At 41.0% G+C, this 12,354-nt stretch overlaps 1 protein-coding gene and 1 long non-coding RNA gene across 3 annotated transcripts in view; both read right to left on the bottom strand.

The window, feature by feature from the left end:
• Positions 1-12,354, bottom strand: part of LOC122981255 — a 571,779-nt gene that overhangs the window by 84,709 nt on the left and 474,716 nt on the right. The gene's annotated exons all lie outside the window — the stretch shown is intronic.
• LOC122981240 (plasma membrane calcium-transporting ATPase 1-like) overlaps positions 1-12,354 on the bottom strand; it is a 102,713-nt gene that overhangs the window by 49,968 nt on the left and 40,391 nt on the right. For both annotated transcript variants that reach the window (XM_044349893.1, XM_044349891.1), the window contains exon 2: positions 9,330-9,768. In XM_044349893.1, coding sequence (XP_044205828.1) covers positions 9,330-9,525 — 196 coding nt within the window. In that variant the 5' untranslated portion in view covers positions 9,526-9,768. The remainder of the gene's footprint in view (positions 1-9,329; positions 9,769-12,354) is intronic.

The following is a 12,354-nucleotide window of genomic DNA, read 5'->3' as shown; positions in this document are numbered from 1 at the left end:
CCCGGTGGAAATGGACTTCATCGCTCTAAAAAGAGGTCTCTTCAATTTGCAGCATTCTCAGCAAACATACACAGCATGGTTTTCACTTTCATTCACACTCCCACTGGCAGATGAAACTACAGCAGCGGGTTTCAATGTCCTGTCTCATTGTTCAGACTTTTTGATGTCCACAACAAATACTGAGGACTGTTTCTTCTTCTCTGTTCCTCCGTGTTGTCAGAACCGCTTCCTGTTTTCTTTATCATCTCTGCAGTTCATCCAGTAGATCTGTCTTTGCTCCTCAGATGCCTTACGCTGGAGGTGATGTGACTGCATATTGAGCGGAAGACATGTCTTTCCGAGTTGAAATATTTCAACTTGAGTAAGATATCTGCACAATATCCTGAGGCTTTATGAGTCAACCTCATAAATGCAGAGATGAGATAAAAAAAAAAAAAAAGGCGAAAGACTGACCAGAGTTCCCAGATCAGTCAATGTCTGAACTGACACAAATTTTGACATTGGAATATAAATTTAATTTAAAAATGATATGTGATTTGTATTTAGAAGGTTCAAAATCAGATTCACCCACTTAAATTCAATCTGTAGCGATAATCCCATAATTGGAGTTACCGTACTAGAAGTGAATCGATGCGAGTGCACATTGAGGCTCATGTTTCTCAACTAGACGATTTGAGAGTTAAGATTTGTAATGACTTGTAAAGCTGAAAAAAAGAAACCATGTCAGACGGGTGTAAAGTAACACAAAAAAACATGATTTATTCCAACAGTGAAATGTCTCCGCCATTATCATCCCATCGTTCAACAGCTAAAGTGCTGCCACTGGTGGCTGGAAGATATATGGCAGCAATATTAGCTATTAAAACCTTAAACTTATACTGTATCTACTGCCCACCAGCCATCTTTGATTTGATATGTTTTGCATTGGTCTTGGTTGGAGTAAACATGTTTTTTGTTGGTTTGCAGCTACCTGATTTAATTTTTTTCACTGTTGAAGTCACTTAGAAGATGTTCGATATTTTTCCTGTAACTTCATGAATTCAGATCAGAATATCCTGGATCAGGGAAGACCTTATGCTGACCTAAATTGACAGCTCTGGGAAGCAAGTTAAAAAAAAACAAAACAGCATTGTACATACTGATGAACGCACATCTTACACAACTTGTTGTGGCTGAATTCAAACGGAAAAGGCGATAATTATGATTTAAAATTAGGAACTATCCGATCAACAAATAACTAAACAGGATTATGAATCTGATCAACATTCAGTACAAGACAGTTTATGATAGCAAACACAGTCGGAGTGCAGCAGTGTTTCCCATTAATTACATGGCGTGGCTGCCCGCCACAGTCTAATTTGTGCCTCCACAGTTTCATAATGAATCGAGAATATTTTTACATTTCTCAGAGCAGTCTCCCAGTATCTATCAAATAAAAGAAGCGTATCTGTGGCCTGAGCTGCCTTTTTATAAACTGCGTGTGACATGTGACCATGTGCACAGTTGCCATGGTAATGTCTACAGAAGCTGACCTCTCAGCTGGTGCACCCCCCCTTTACGAACCCAGTGTAAACTTACAGACAGTCATCCTGGTCATTATTACACTTCTGTCCCCTGAAACCTGTTCAGCGGCCGACATCCGACCAAACTGAATTATTCTGGTAACTGTTCTTTTCAAAAACCGTTCTGCGTTGTATGTCAATTTCACAATTTAAAAGATATCCAACGGTGGCTGCTGATCTAAATTCCAACATACTGGAGTCAGAGGATATTTCAGATTTTTCCTTTGGTCTTTCTTGGGGGAAAAAAAAAATCCTTTCATTCTGCTTAATAATGCATGAAAATATGTGGTGTAATAGCATGCAATGGTATGTGATGGTGACACACAGGTCACACACAGAGAGACATCTGAAGTATCAAAGCCATGTAAACACCGAGCCGCAGTTTGTGCCTCTCGTGTATTATCATTACATTCGAGTCACAGAGCTAAAGCATCCGATTTTCCGAAAAAATTGAAAACTCTAACGATCTTTGAAAAACCCCTGAATCGTTTAAAACATTTATAGCTGTTCTGAAGGTATTTCCACTATCTCTCCTTTGACTCTGATGAAGACACAGTAGTGTTGAAACGTCGGTCTGTTTGCACTATTAAAAGCTGCAAATCAATCAGCGCTGCAAATCAATCAGAGGCACCTGACCGAGTTGCAAATTGCTTGAGGATGCACAGAGAATCCGTTTCTACTGGTATTTCCAGAATCCTCAGACATTTCCAACCATCTCTTTGAAAATATATTGCCTCTGCTGCACAACAAAAAAAAAAAAGATTTTTTAAGAGTACTGAGGTCCATTAAAGATCTTGGGACATTTTTTTCTTTAAGGAAATAAACAAACCTCCATATCCTCTAGATAATCAAAATCAATTCTTACAGTTTTCCCTGTTTGTGGTCTCATCTGAAGTCAGACTTTTGCTTTACTCTCACTATTTACTGTACAATAATGGCATAAATGTACCCAGAATGCAATCTATTTAATTAATTAGATAAAAACAATAGATACAGTCAACAGACACTAAAATGTAAACATGCTTTTTATATTCCAACTTACTGACCACATTGTCACAAATAACTTTGTGCTCATCATCATCACATGATGAGAGTGTCTGCGTCTCCTAAAATATAAATTGAGCATCAACTTCCCTTGAAGGCAAGCTGATGTGATTGGCCATCATTGAAGCTCCACCTGCTGTTGTCAGAAATAGTAATGGTTACTTTTTTCATGGTGGGAGGATAATATCAGTTATCTTACAGTAATAAACCCGGCAGTATGCAGAATGATGCGATGTATAAGCTTCATTTGTCTAGAGGCAAATACCCGTTACACAACAAAATTACATATATTTTAGATTTGTATTACTATTTTCTGGGTTTTGGAAAGTCAGGAGAGAGAACTTGAGAGGGTGAGATACACTACGACAGGGACAACGGTTAATTATAAGTGATACGACGGGTGGAAAAAAACAGCTACAAAAAGAAAGAAGGATATGAAGAGAGTTGCATGTCTTGGTGTTTGTCTCCCTGTTGCTGATTGCTCAAAGGAGCATTCTGCTTCAACTGGCACGGAGACACGGATGACCTGAGGCTGTATGTGTGAGTGTGTGTGTGTGTGTGTGTGTGTGTATGTGTTAGTTACAGTGAATGAGACTCGGGTCACGCAGCTTGAGCTGAATCTCAGATTGGTTGCTGACTTCTCACACCACACATCTCGGAAAGATCCGACACGCCAGCAGGCCAAGAAACCTCTGAACTTACATGCACTAATAATGTATGTTGCGTGTGTGTGTGTGTATATGTGTGTATGTGTGTGTGTGTGTGTGTGTATATGTTCCCTCAGTTCAGATTTAACCCTGACTGATGACGAGCCACTCCTTCTCTTTGCTCAGTGCATATCTCGCACACTGTTCTAAGGAATCCTTATCAAAAATGGTTATGTTTGGTTTAAATGTTAAAAAGAAACTAAAAGTGATGACTCCCTACTAAAACGTTGTCCAGGGGACATGGATTTTTGGACGGACGGACACTGATGATATGATTGGTGAGAAATATCTGTGTGGGTGGGTGTTTACAACAGTTTGTAATATCACTTTAATTCCAACGGACACACAGCCAGTTAACCAGCTGGCGGCTGACATTGTTAGCCGCTGCTTAGTCTCATCTGTTATTCGAGCACTGCTTACACATGATGATCTGCATCACAGAGTAATATATAACATGCTGAAGTTACAGGACAACCCGTTACTGTGACTTTTAACAGGAGCCTCCCTCCTTTCTGTAATGCAGGACGAACAGAGAACCGAGTGACCGATGACTCAGCCGGTGTTGAAATAACACATGAGCCAAAAAGTAACATCTATCAATGTTAGCACGCTTAGCTAACTGGCTTCCACTTTCCGAGTGGAACAGAAACTTAACAGCATGATTGGTCCTCCCACATACTGAATGTTGTAATCACCAACAATACAGAACCAACACTGTGTGGGCTTGTTGGAAAAAAAAACATCTTATATCAGCATTTGTAGGCTAAACATTTCGATGTTCTCAAGGCAATAGTCACCATGGAAGTTGACAGCATGTCTCCTAGCAACGCCGGCTCTTACATGCCAGTCAGCTGCCACTATGGTAAACACTCAACCAGAGGCTTGAAGCTTAAGACACTAATTTTCTCTTTTTAAAAATGACAATCTGCCAAATAGCAGTAGTGTCTTTATATTTTTTCCTTTAAAAAAAAAGTTTAAATTTGATTTTAACTAGTTTCCTACATCACAGCTGTTCAGGTGTTACAGATGACTTTGTTACTGCATAGTCGTTCTGTTGCGACAATAAAAATATTAAAGATCAGCCTCATTGCATTGTTTATTTTCCTCCTCCTAAACAAAAATGTTTAGCTATACTGTACAAACCTCTGGTTGGGAATCACAGGACTGAACTATTTATCGATTAATACAAATAATAAAGAGCTAAACAGCTTAGCGTGTTAGCTGCAGACCTGCTGTAGTTACGTCCAGCACAGATACATAAATTTGCCAGTCAGTGACTGTTTTTATCTGTCTGTTTCCGCTCTGGATCCTTGAGGTTTATTTGGAGACACTTTTACATGAAGGAATAAAAGTGACGCTACAGAGACAAAAAGAAATCATCTCCTGTCTTCTTCTCACCTGAGCGGTGACAGAACACGCTGCTGTTCATTAGCATTTTCCTAAAATAGTCGGTTGTTTATTTTTAGGTCTGTATGTGTCTCTTTGTGAAGCTCTTTGTAGCCCAGGTTATAAATAAAGTTTACATCTCATGCTCAGACTCAAGAGGCGGCTGCGTGTCATGAATACACTCAGGTTTTGTAAAATAATGACAACGACATCAATGACCTCCAGAGAGGCAGCAGACTGATTCATCAATACACATTAACCAGCGGGACGCACGGCTGCAGCTGAGCCGTGTCTGCGTGATTTGGGATGTGTGTGTGTGATCAGGTTGAACTCAGGACAACGACAGTCAGCTACAGGTCCAATCAGAAGCTGATTTCACAGGCTGAAAGTAAAAGCAGCTCAAGACGAAAACATCTCATTATCACACCCAGAACAGTGAGCTGATACAGACACACTTGACACATAGTTAAATATAACTGTGTGAACTGTGTAACTGTTAACTCGACGCTTCTGTTACAGAGCTAATCAGGTTAGCACACTGTCAGCTAGCTATCAGACAGTGGGACAGGTTTTTTCTGTTGCGTTTTAAGGACATGAGAAGCATGATTCATCTCAGCTTCAGTTCAGGATGGACGCAAGAAAACAGATTAATGTGAGAAATCAGGTTGAATTAAGGTGAAAAAGAGATAATTCATCCACATGACAGTCTGAAGTGGAAAACTCAGTTTACATGCAGGCTTCCCCCTCTGCCACAAAGACACAACACTGCTCTGAACTGACCTTTTAACATATAAATGAAATATGACATTTCAAGTTATAATCCTTCAGAATTTCATTATTTCAATCCCCATTCATTTCCTGCCCTGGACCCACTAGACAGACACCACTCACATGTCTGCATGCTAAGTATGAAGCTACTGCTAACTTAGCTTAGCACTGTCGTTTTTACACTTCAGTGTCTGTATGGATTAAAAAAACGGAGGTATGTGTTCATAGTTTTAAAGATGCTGATAGGGGGATTTTGTTCTGTATATTTGGACAGAACCAGGCTAGCTGTGGCTGCTTGTTTTCAGTGTTTTTGCTAAAAATAGTTAGCAGGCAGTTGGTGGTAGCTTCACAAACACAACTACAAGATAAACAACTCCTTTTATGGTCCTGTGCGCAACAAGAAATCAGGCCAATTAACGGCCAAAGGCCAATTATTGACTTCCTTCCCCTTTGCTTGGGTGCACTGTAAACAGATACACCAGTTCTTCTTCTTCTGTTGTATTTCTGACACTAGCCGCTCAAGGCTCTCAGCGGTCGATACGTGTGTGATTTCCAGCAGGACTCAGGGGCCCGTAGCAGTAAAAAACACCATATCACACAGTAGCTGTAACTTTTGAGTCAACACAGACCATGAAGTCCTCATAGTGCTATGGATGACATCATAACACCCTCTGAGATCCATCTTCATGACAAATGAGGTCTATAATATCTGCCAAATGTATCAATTGGACCCTAATATCATGATATATATGGATATAACAATCACATTTCTGTGATAGAGGATTTTATCGATACAGGCCACTTTGTCTTCACACCTTCTGCTCCCCAAACTTGACACTTCCTGTCACAAAGTGAATAAAAGACAAAGGATTTATTTCGGAGCGCAACGAGATAATCTACGACACATTCAGGCAGCGTAGCAGGGGTGCTATCAAACAGTGAAATCCAGCACTGAACTATAAATCAGCTCCTCCACTAGACTCACGAGTCAGTTCACTGCTCATGTATAATGTCATCTGGAGGACAAAAAACAACCCCGTTGATGTCATAGTGATGTCATTATGGTTATCTCAGCTTGGGCTTGGACACTACAGATTTATGATAGAAAGTCTGCATTACAAACTGGAGGAGTGGAGTTTGAAAGACAAGGGTGTTTACCGGACAGGGACAGTTTAATAGGAAAAGAAAAAAAAACATGATACAGTTGCATTATGGGAAACGTAGGATCCAGTGGATTCAGAGCCTGACCCATACTAGGGACTGGGACTAGACTCCCAGATTCATGGAAGGGACAGATGATGTACATTAGAAGATAGACAGACAGAACCTGGATTGAAACTGTACTGACACTTGTCCGTTATCACACTAGTTAACTATCACAGTCCATCATTGTGTGTGTGTGTGTGTGTGTGTGTCTATGTGTGTGTGTGTGTGTCCTCAATCTTGCATTTAGGCTTCCCCCAATTTTTTCCCCCATCCTCCCTCCCTCTCTGCAGTGAAAATATAATTACACTTTCTTCATTAAGGAGAGTAATTTCTTGCGTGGAGGACGCGACTATAGCTGTCCCCTGATTACTAAATGGAACAGAGCAATGATCTATGGAGCCATTAGGGGAACGGGCTGGAACTAATTTCAATCCTGGAATGGACCGATGGCTGCAAACACACACACACACACACACACACACACACACACACACACACACTCACAGAGGGATCAAAGGATGATAGAGGGAGGAAGAAATAACAAACAGCAGCATGTCGGCCATTTTCTGGCCTCACACGAAGCTTTGACTGAAATCTAAAACTGATCATCTTTCACCACAAAAGAAGAAGTGTTTCTATCTGTTAACAAACATGTCATCTGTTTCCATGAATCATCTTTGTTTCATGGCTCATACGGTCACCTCTTGATCTGTGAGTGTCAGTGTGTTAAGTCAGTGATTCGCCAATTTGTTGTGTTTTTGTTAATTAGATATTTTAATTAGATAATTTAATTAGATATTTTAGCAACACTGATACCAATAGAGTACTTCAATAGATACCCATCATGTGATTGGAAGCATTCAGCTGTGTTAAATGCCACCACTCCTCCCCATTGAAAAGATTTTTTACACAAATACATTTTAAAAGTGTTCAAATTATTGAAACATCTATTAAATAGCTGTACAATGAAGTATTATCCCCACAGACTGTACGGGTTGTAGCTGCTGCGGTAGTGGGCCAATCACACCTTCTTTTTTTTTTTTCTCCGACATTTCTAGATACAAAAAGGATCAAAGTCGGCTCATGAAAAGTTAAACTCGGGGTGTCATGAAAATTATTTGGTGCAGTAACAAAGAAAACTGGATTCACAGACTCTTTGTCCTGCTGATGAGCATCCAGAGCTCAGGACTATAAACACTGCAGCTCCGAGAGCCAATCAACATCAAGCTGAGGACGATACACCAGTGAGAGAGAGAGAGAAATCAACTGGGCCAGCGTGTGTGTGTGTGTGTGTGTGTATGTGTGTGTGTGTGACTGTGTGTGACCAAAGTGGGCATTTCAAACCATCACCACAGATTATGTAAGTACACATCAAAGGCTGCCCTCCATTTTTCACTGTTTAGCGATTTTAACACGAATACATTTGGAAAGTGTTCATATTATTGAAATATTTATTAAATAACTGTACAAAACTGTACAATGAAGTATTATCCCCACAGACTGGATGCGTTGTAGCTGCTGCAGTAGTGAGAAAAACCATACAAATAGTCTTTTTTTTTACTAGATGTGGGTATAAAAACGATCAAATGCAGGTATCGTTTGACTGGAGAGGTTTCGATAATAATACTGGGTTATTTCAGTTGATACCTTAAAGCTATCGAGTACCAATACTCAGCCCTAGTTTTTTATATAATAAGCATTGATTGATTTTCATCCATACACTTAACATAGAATCATAAGCTCAATTACACTACAGTCACCTATAGAACAGCCGCCCCACATCTGTACAATACAAACATACATGTGAAGTCTTTGATCTGTGATGTGAGAACATCAGAAGACACATATGGTATGCTGAGGTCATAGTTTAGTAATAAATCCTAACACGCCGTGGAGCGCTCTCCTGATTGGCTGCTGACAGCGATTTAGTGTTTATCACACTGTACGGTGGGTCAGCAAGTGGAGCAATTAAGCCCCGGAGCTGAGAGTGTCTGTTTCCATGATAGTCAGGGTTGAAGGCCATGCTAGACGAGGCTCTCGTGCTGTTATCTTATGTGCAGTGATGCGGAAAATAATTGCAAATTGCAATGCATTTGTTGATACTGTACGCTAGTAGTGTAAATTGTCATTAAATCAGTCTTGACGATGAGTCGACTGAATGAGATTCGTATCAGCGGCTCCCGGTCTGATGATTAAAAACGTCAACACTGATTACGACACTGTACTTAGCTATTAGCCTATTATGGTTTATGTTTGCAGTAATAACCTTGAACTTGGCACGGCCTTTGTCTGCTGCGTTTCCTCGCTATTCCCTCTCATACACACAACGACAGGATATCGATCTTGAACTTAAGTGGGTAATCAGCAAGTCATCACTCGCTTAGCACAGTCAACATATTAAGATTTTGACGGAGGTTAATCCTTTCTTCAGAGGAGTTAGGGGAAACAGGCCTGATGTGTGACGTATAATATCTAAATGTTTGACTTTTAAGTGTGTACGGCAAAAAAATGTTTCAGTTTTTCCTGCTGATATAATGTTTTTTTTACTAATTAAAGCAGGAAACTCACATCATAGCAACATCTTACTGCAGTGAGTAGCAGATATGACTGACGGGTGTTGGTTTAGTTCTGGTTCGGCGTGTTGGACGTGTCTTACCTTCTATAGGTGATGTTTTCAGGCGGCGGCAGATGCCCTGTACGTCTCCGTACGTGTCCCGTATTTTGTTGACGGCCTCGCCGCTCCGCAGCTCCATCAGGCCCCTCAGTTCCGTCGTGGTCACCCCAAAGTCCCCGTCATGGTTGCCCTCGGCAACCGAATTCCCCGGAGGGTGGTCCGCCGTGTTGTTGGCCATGTTGATCTTCTTCACAGCAGTGTTGTTGTTCTTGTTGTAGTAGTGAGTGTCTTTTTTTTTTTTTTTTTTTAACTGATCTATATGTCAGCCTGGGTCGTCAGTTCACTGGGATTGTGGGTAGTGTAGTTTTCACAGGAGGCAGGTGGAGGAGACAAACGCTGAGGTTAACTCCTGTCCTGGACGTGCATGCTCCTCTCGGTTACCATGGAAACGAGGGAGTAAACATGTTCTGCTGGCTTCACGCTGCGGAGGAGACAAACAGGAAACAGATTTTATAAACCAGATCCAGACAGGAAACAGACAGAGACCACAACAGTTAAACATCATCATCATCATAAGCAGACAGATCGGTGCAACATTTTTACTAATTAATAGCATAGAGACTTATTGGGCCAATTAGAGGAGAGTTTATCATCTCAGATTATTAAAGGAGTCCCCTGAATCACAGAGGTCGTTATGATATAAGCTGATTATCGGTTGGCGTTGCTCCTCTGAGACGCATGATAGGTTGGTAAGTATCTGCCCTCCCTGAACTGTCTGCTCTGACTTTATGACGTATAGCCTACGTGATGTAGAGTATCTTATCATTCACAATCTGAGTGTATGTAAATATGTTTCAGTACATCCATTTCAAGCTTGAAAAATAAAGAAACATTCATTTAAACATTCGGATCAAAGGTCTAAAAGGAGAGAGAAAACCAGCAATTGGATCTTCATGTGGAAATTAAAAAATAAAACATTTACACATCTCTCTTCAACAACTGAGTAAATCTACAAATCGTCACTCGTCCGCCCTCGCTGTGTGTTCAGGCGCACGGTTATACAGCGAGCTAAACACGCACACACACACCGCTGAACGTCGGAGACCGCAGTTGGCCTCCGAAGTCATTATTGAAAACAAGCGTGAAATCTGTGAACAACTGATTCGAAACAAATGAAGAACATATTAAATTACAGTGATTACAAATCAGTCACGAAAAGTTAAGACCCGGGGTGTCGTGAAAATGAATTGTTACAGCGACAAACAAAGGCGCCGGGATTCACAGACTCTTTTGTCCTGCTGATGAACATCCAGAGTTCAGGACTGAATACACTGAGAGCCAATCAACATCAAGCAGGAGGACGATACACCAATGAGAGAGAGAGAGAGAGAAATCAACTGGGCCAGTGTGTGTGTGTGTGTGTGTGTGTGTGTGTTTGTGTGTATGTGTGTGTGTGACTATGTGTGACCAAAGTGGGCATTTCAAACCATCACCATCACCACAGATTATGTAAGTGCACATCAAAGGCTGCCCTCCATTTTTCACTGTTTAGTGTTCAGTCATGGACACACACACACACACACACACACACACACACACACACACACACACACACACACACACACACACACACACACACAGAGCATCAGAGCCCATTAGAGAGGTACTGTTACTGGTGCTGCTGATTCATGCACAGAGCAGAGTGGTGGTTTGTGGTGTGTGTTTGATGCAGGTGCAGTAGGATATGTTATGCTATGTTATGCTCTGGTGCAGCGGAGTCGGAACGCACATAAAGTTTAAAGACTCCGAAGCTCTTTTATTACATCAAATTGCCTCATCGAGCCCCGTTAATGATAGCTCTTTCCTCATTCAGGCGGAGGTGACTTTACCATCATTGTTCCTTTTTACAGCTTTATTCAGACGTGACAGGACATTTATAGAAAGAGCCGAACGCCGTTTTTGCGCAATGTTTGTCATCTGCTCCGCGGAGAGAGCCGAGTCACTGCTGCAGGGCGGCGGCAGGCGGCGGTGAGATGAAAAGTCTAATAATGAAACGAAGGGCAAAGAGTCATTTCTGTTCTCTCACACACATCACTGGTAGATTTTAAAAGATTTTCTCGCCATTCAAGCCTTTTTTTTAAATAAATGAACGACCGTTATGAGCATAAGTGACACTCGACCCCTTCTCTTCTGATGAATTAGTTTCTCATTTATTAGATATAGAAAGTGCACAAGCATGGAATGAGGAAATGTGAAGCTGTTTTCTATTTGCTCACTTGCTCTAAGTGTTTGCTGGATATTCGTGTATGTAAGAAGGGCAACAGTTGGTCTGATTATTGTACTTTATTGTGACTGTGCAGGTTTCTTTTTCTTTGATCTTTTTTGTCATGAACTTACAGACCGAGAGAGGAACACTAACAATGTGAAATAGGCTCGCTCACATTGCTCATTTCTTTTGGATACAACAATACGACAGCAGAGTCGTTGCTGCTCTTGTTCTTTACTGTATTGGCCTGAAAATAAGATATTTTATGTTGGAGATAACATGTGAAATAGTGTGAATGGAGAGCGCACCACTGTAACACTGGCTCCTACAGAGAGTGTCACATTATGGGTTGTTTTTAGTCTTAATGTTGCTAAGCTAGCGAGTGTATTCAAGTCTCGTTCAGAGTGTTTGTTCAAGTTAGTCAGACACTAAAAAGTGTTTTGTAAGCTCAGTTTAACTCACAGGAGTTTCTGAATGCTCGTGTCTTTTTCTTTCACAGGGGAAATAAATTCATGACGGGTGAAAACGACTCCAGAGCGTTAGTTACTTTACTGCAGAAAGCGAACGGGGTCCAAATAATCTGTCAAGCAGCCAAGAATTCCTACTGTCACTACTGATAATGAGGAGCTCAAACAGACTGTCTGAAAAAAACGCTAACTGCCGGAGAAAATCATTTTGACCGTTTCCAAGAGCCTGACGAGAGAGAGAGAGAGAGAGAGAGAGAGAGAGAGAGAGAGAGAGAGAGAGAGAGAGAGAGAGAGAGAGAGTCTGAGAATGTGACTTATAAACAAGCTACACAAA

Source organism: Thunnus albacares, chromosome 4 (assembly GCF_914725855.1).
Source record: "Thunnus albacares chromosome 4, fThuAlb1.1, whole genome shotgun sequence".
Taxonomy (NCBI): Eukaryota; Metazoa; Chordata; class Actinopteri; order Scombriformes; family Scombridae; genus Thunnus; species Thunnus albacares.
This window is presented reverse-complemented; position numbering and strand designations above follow the sequence as displayed.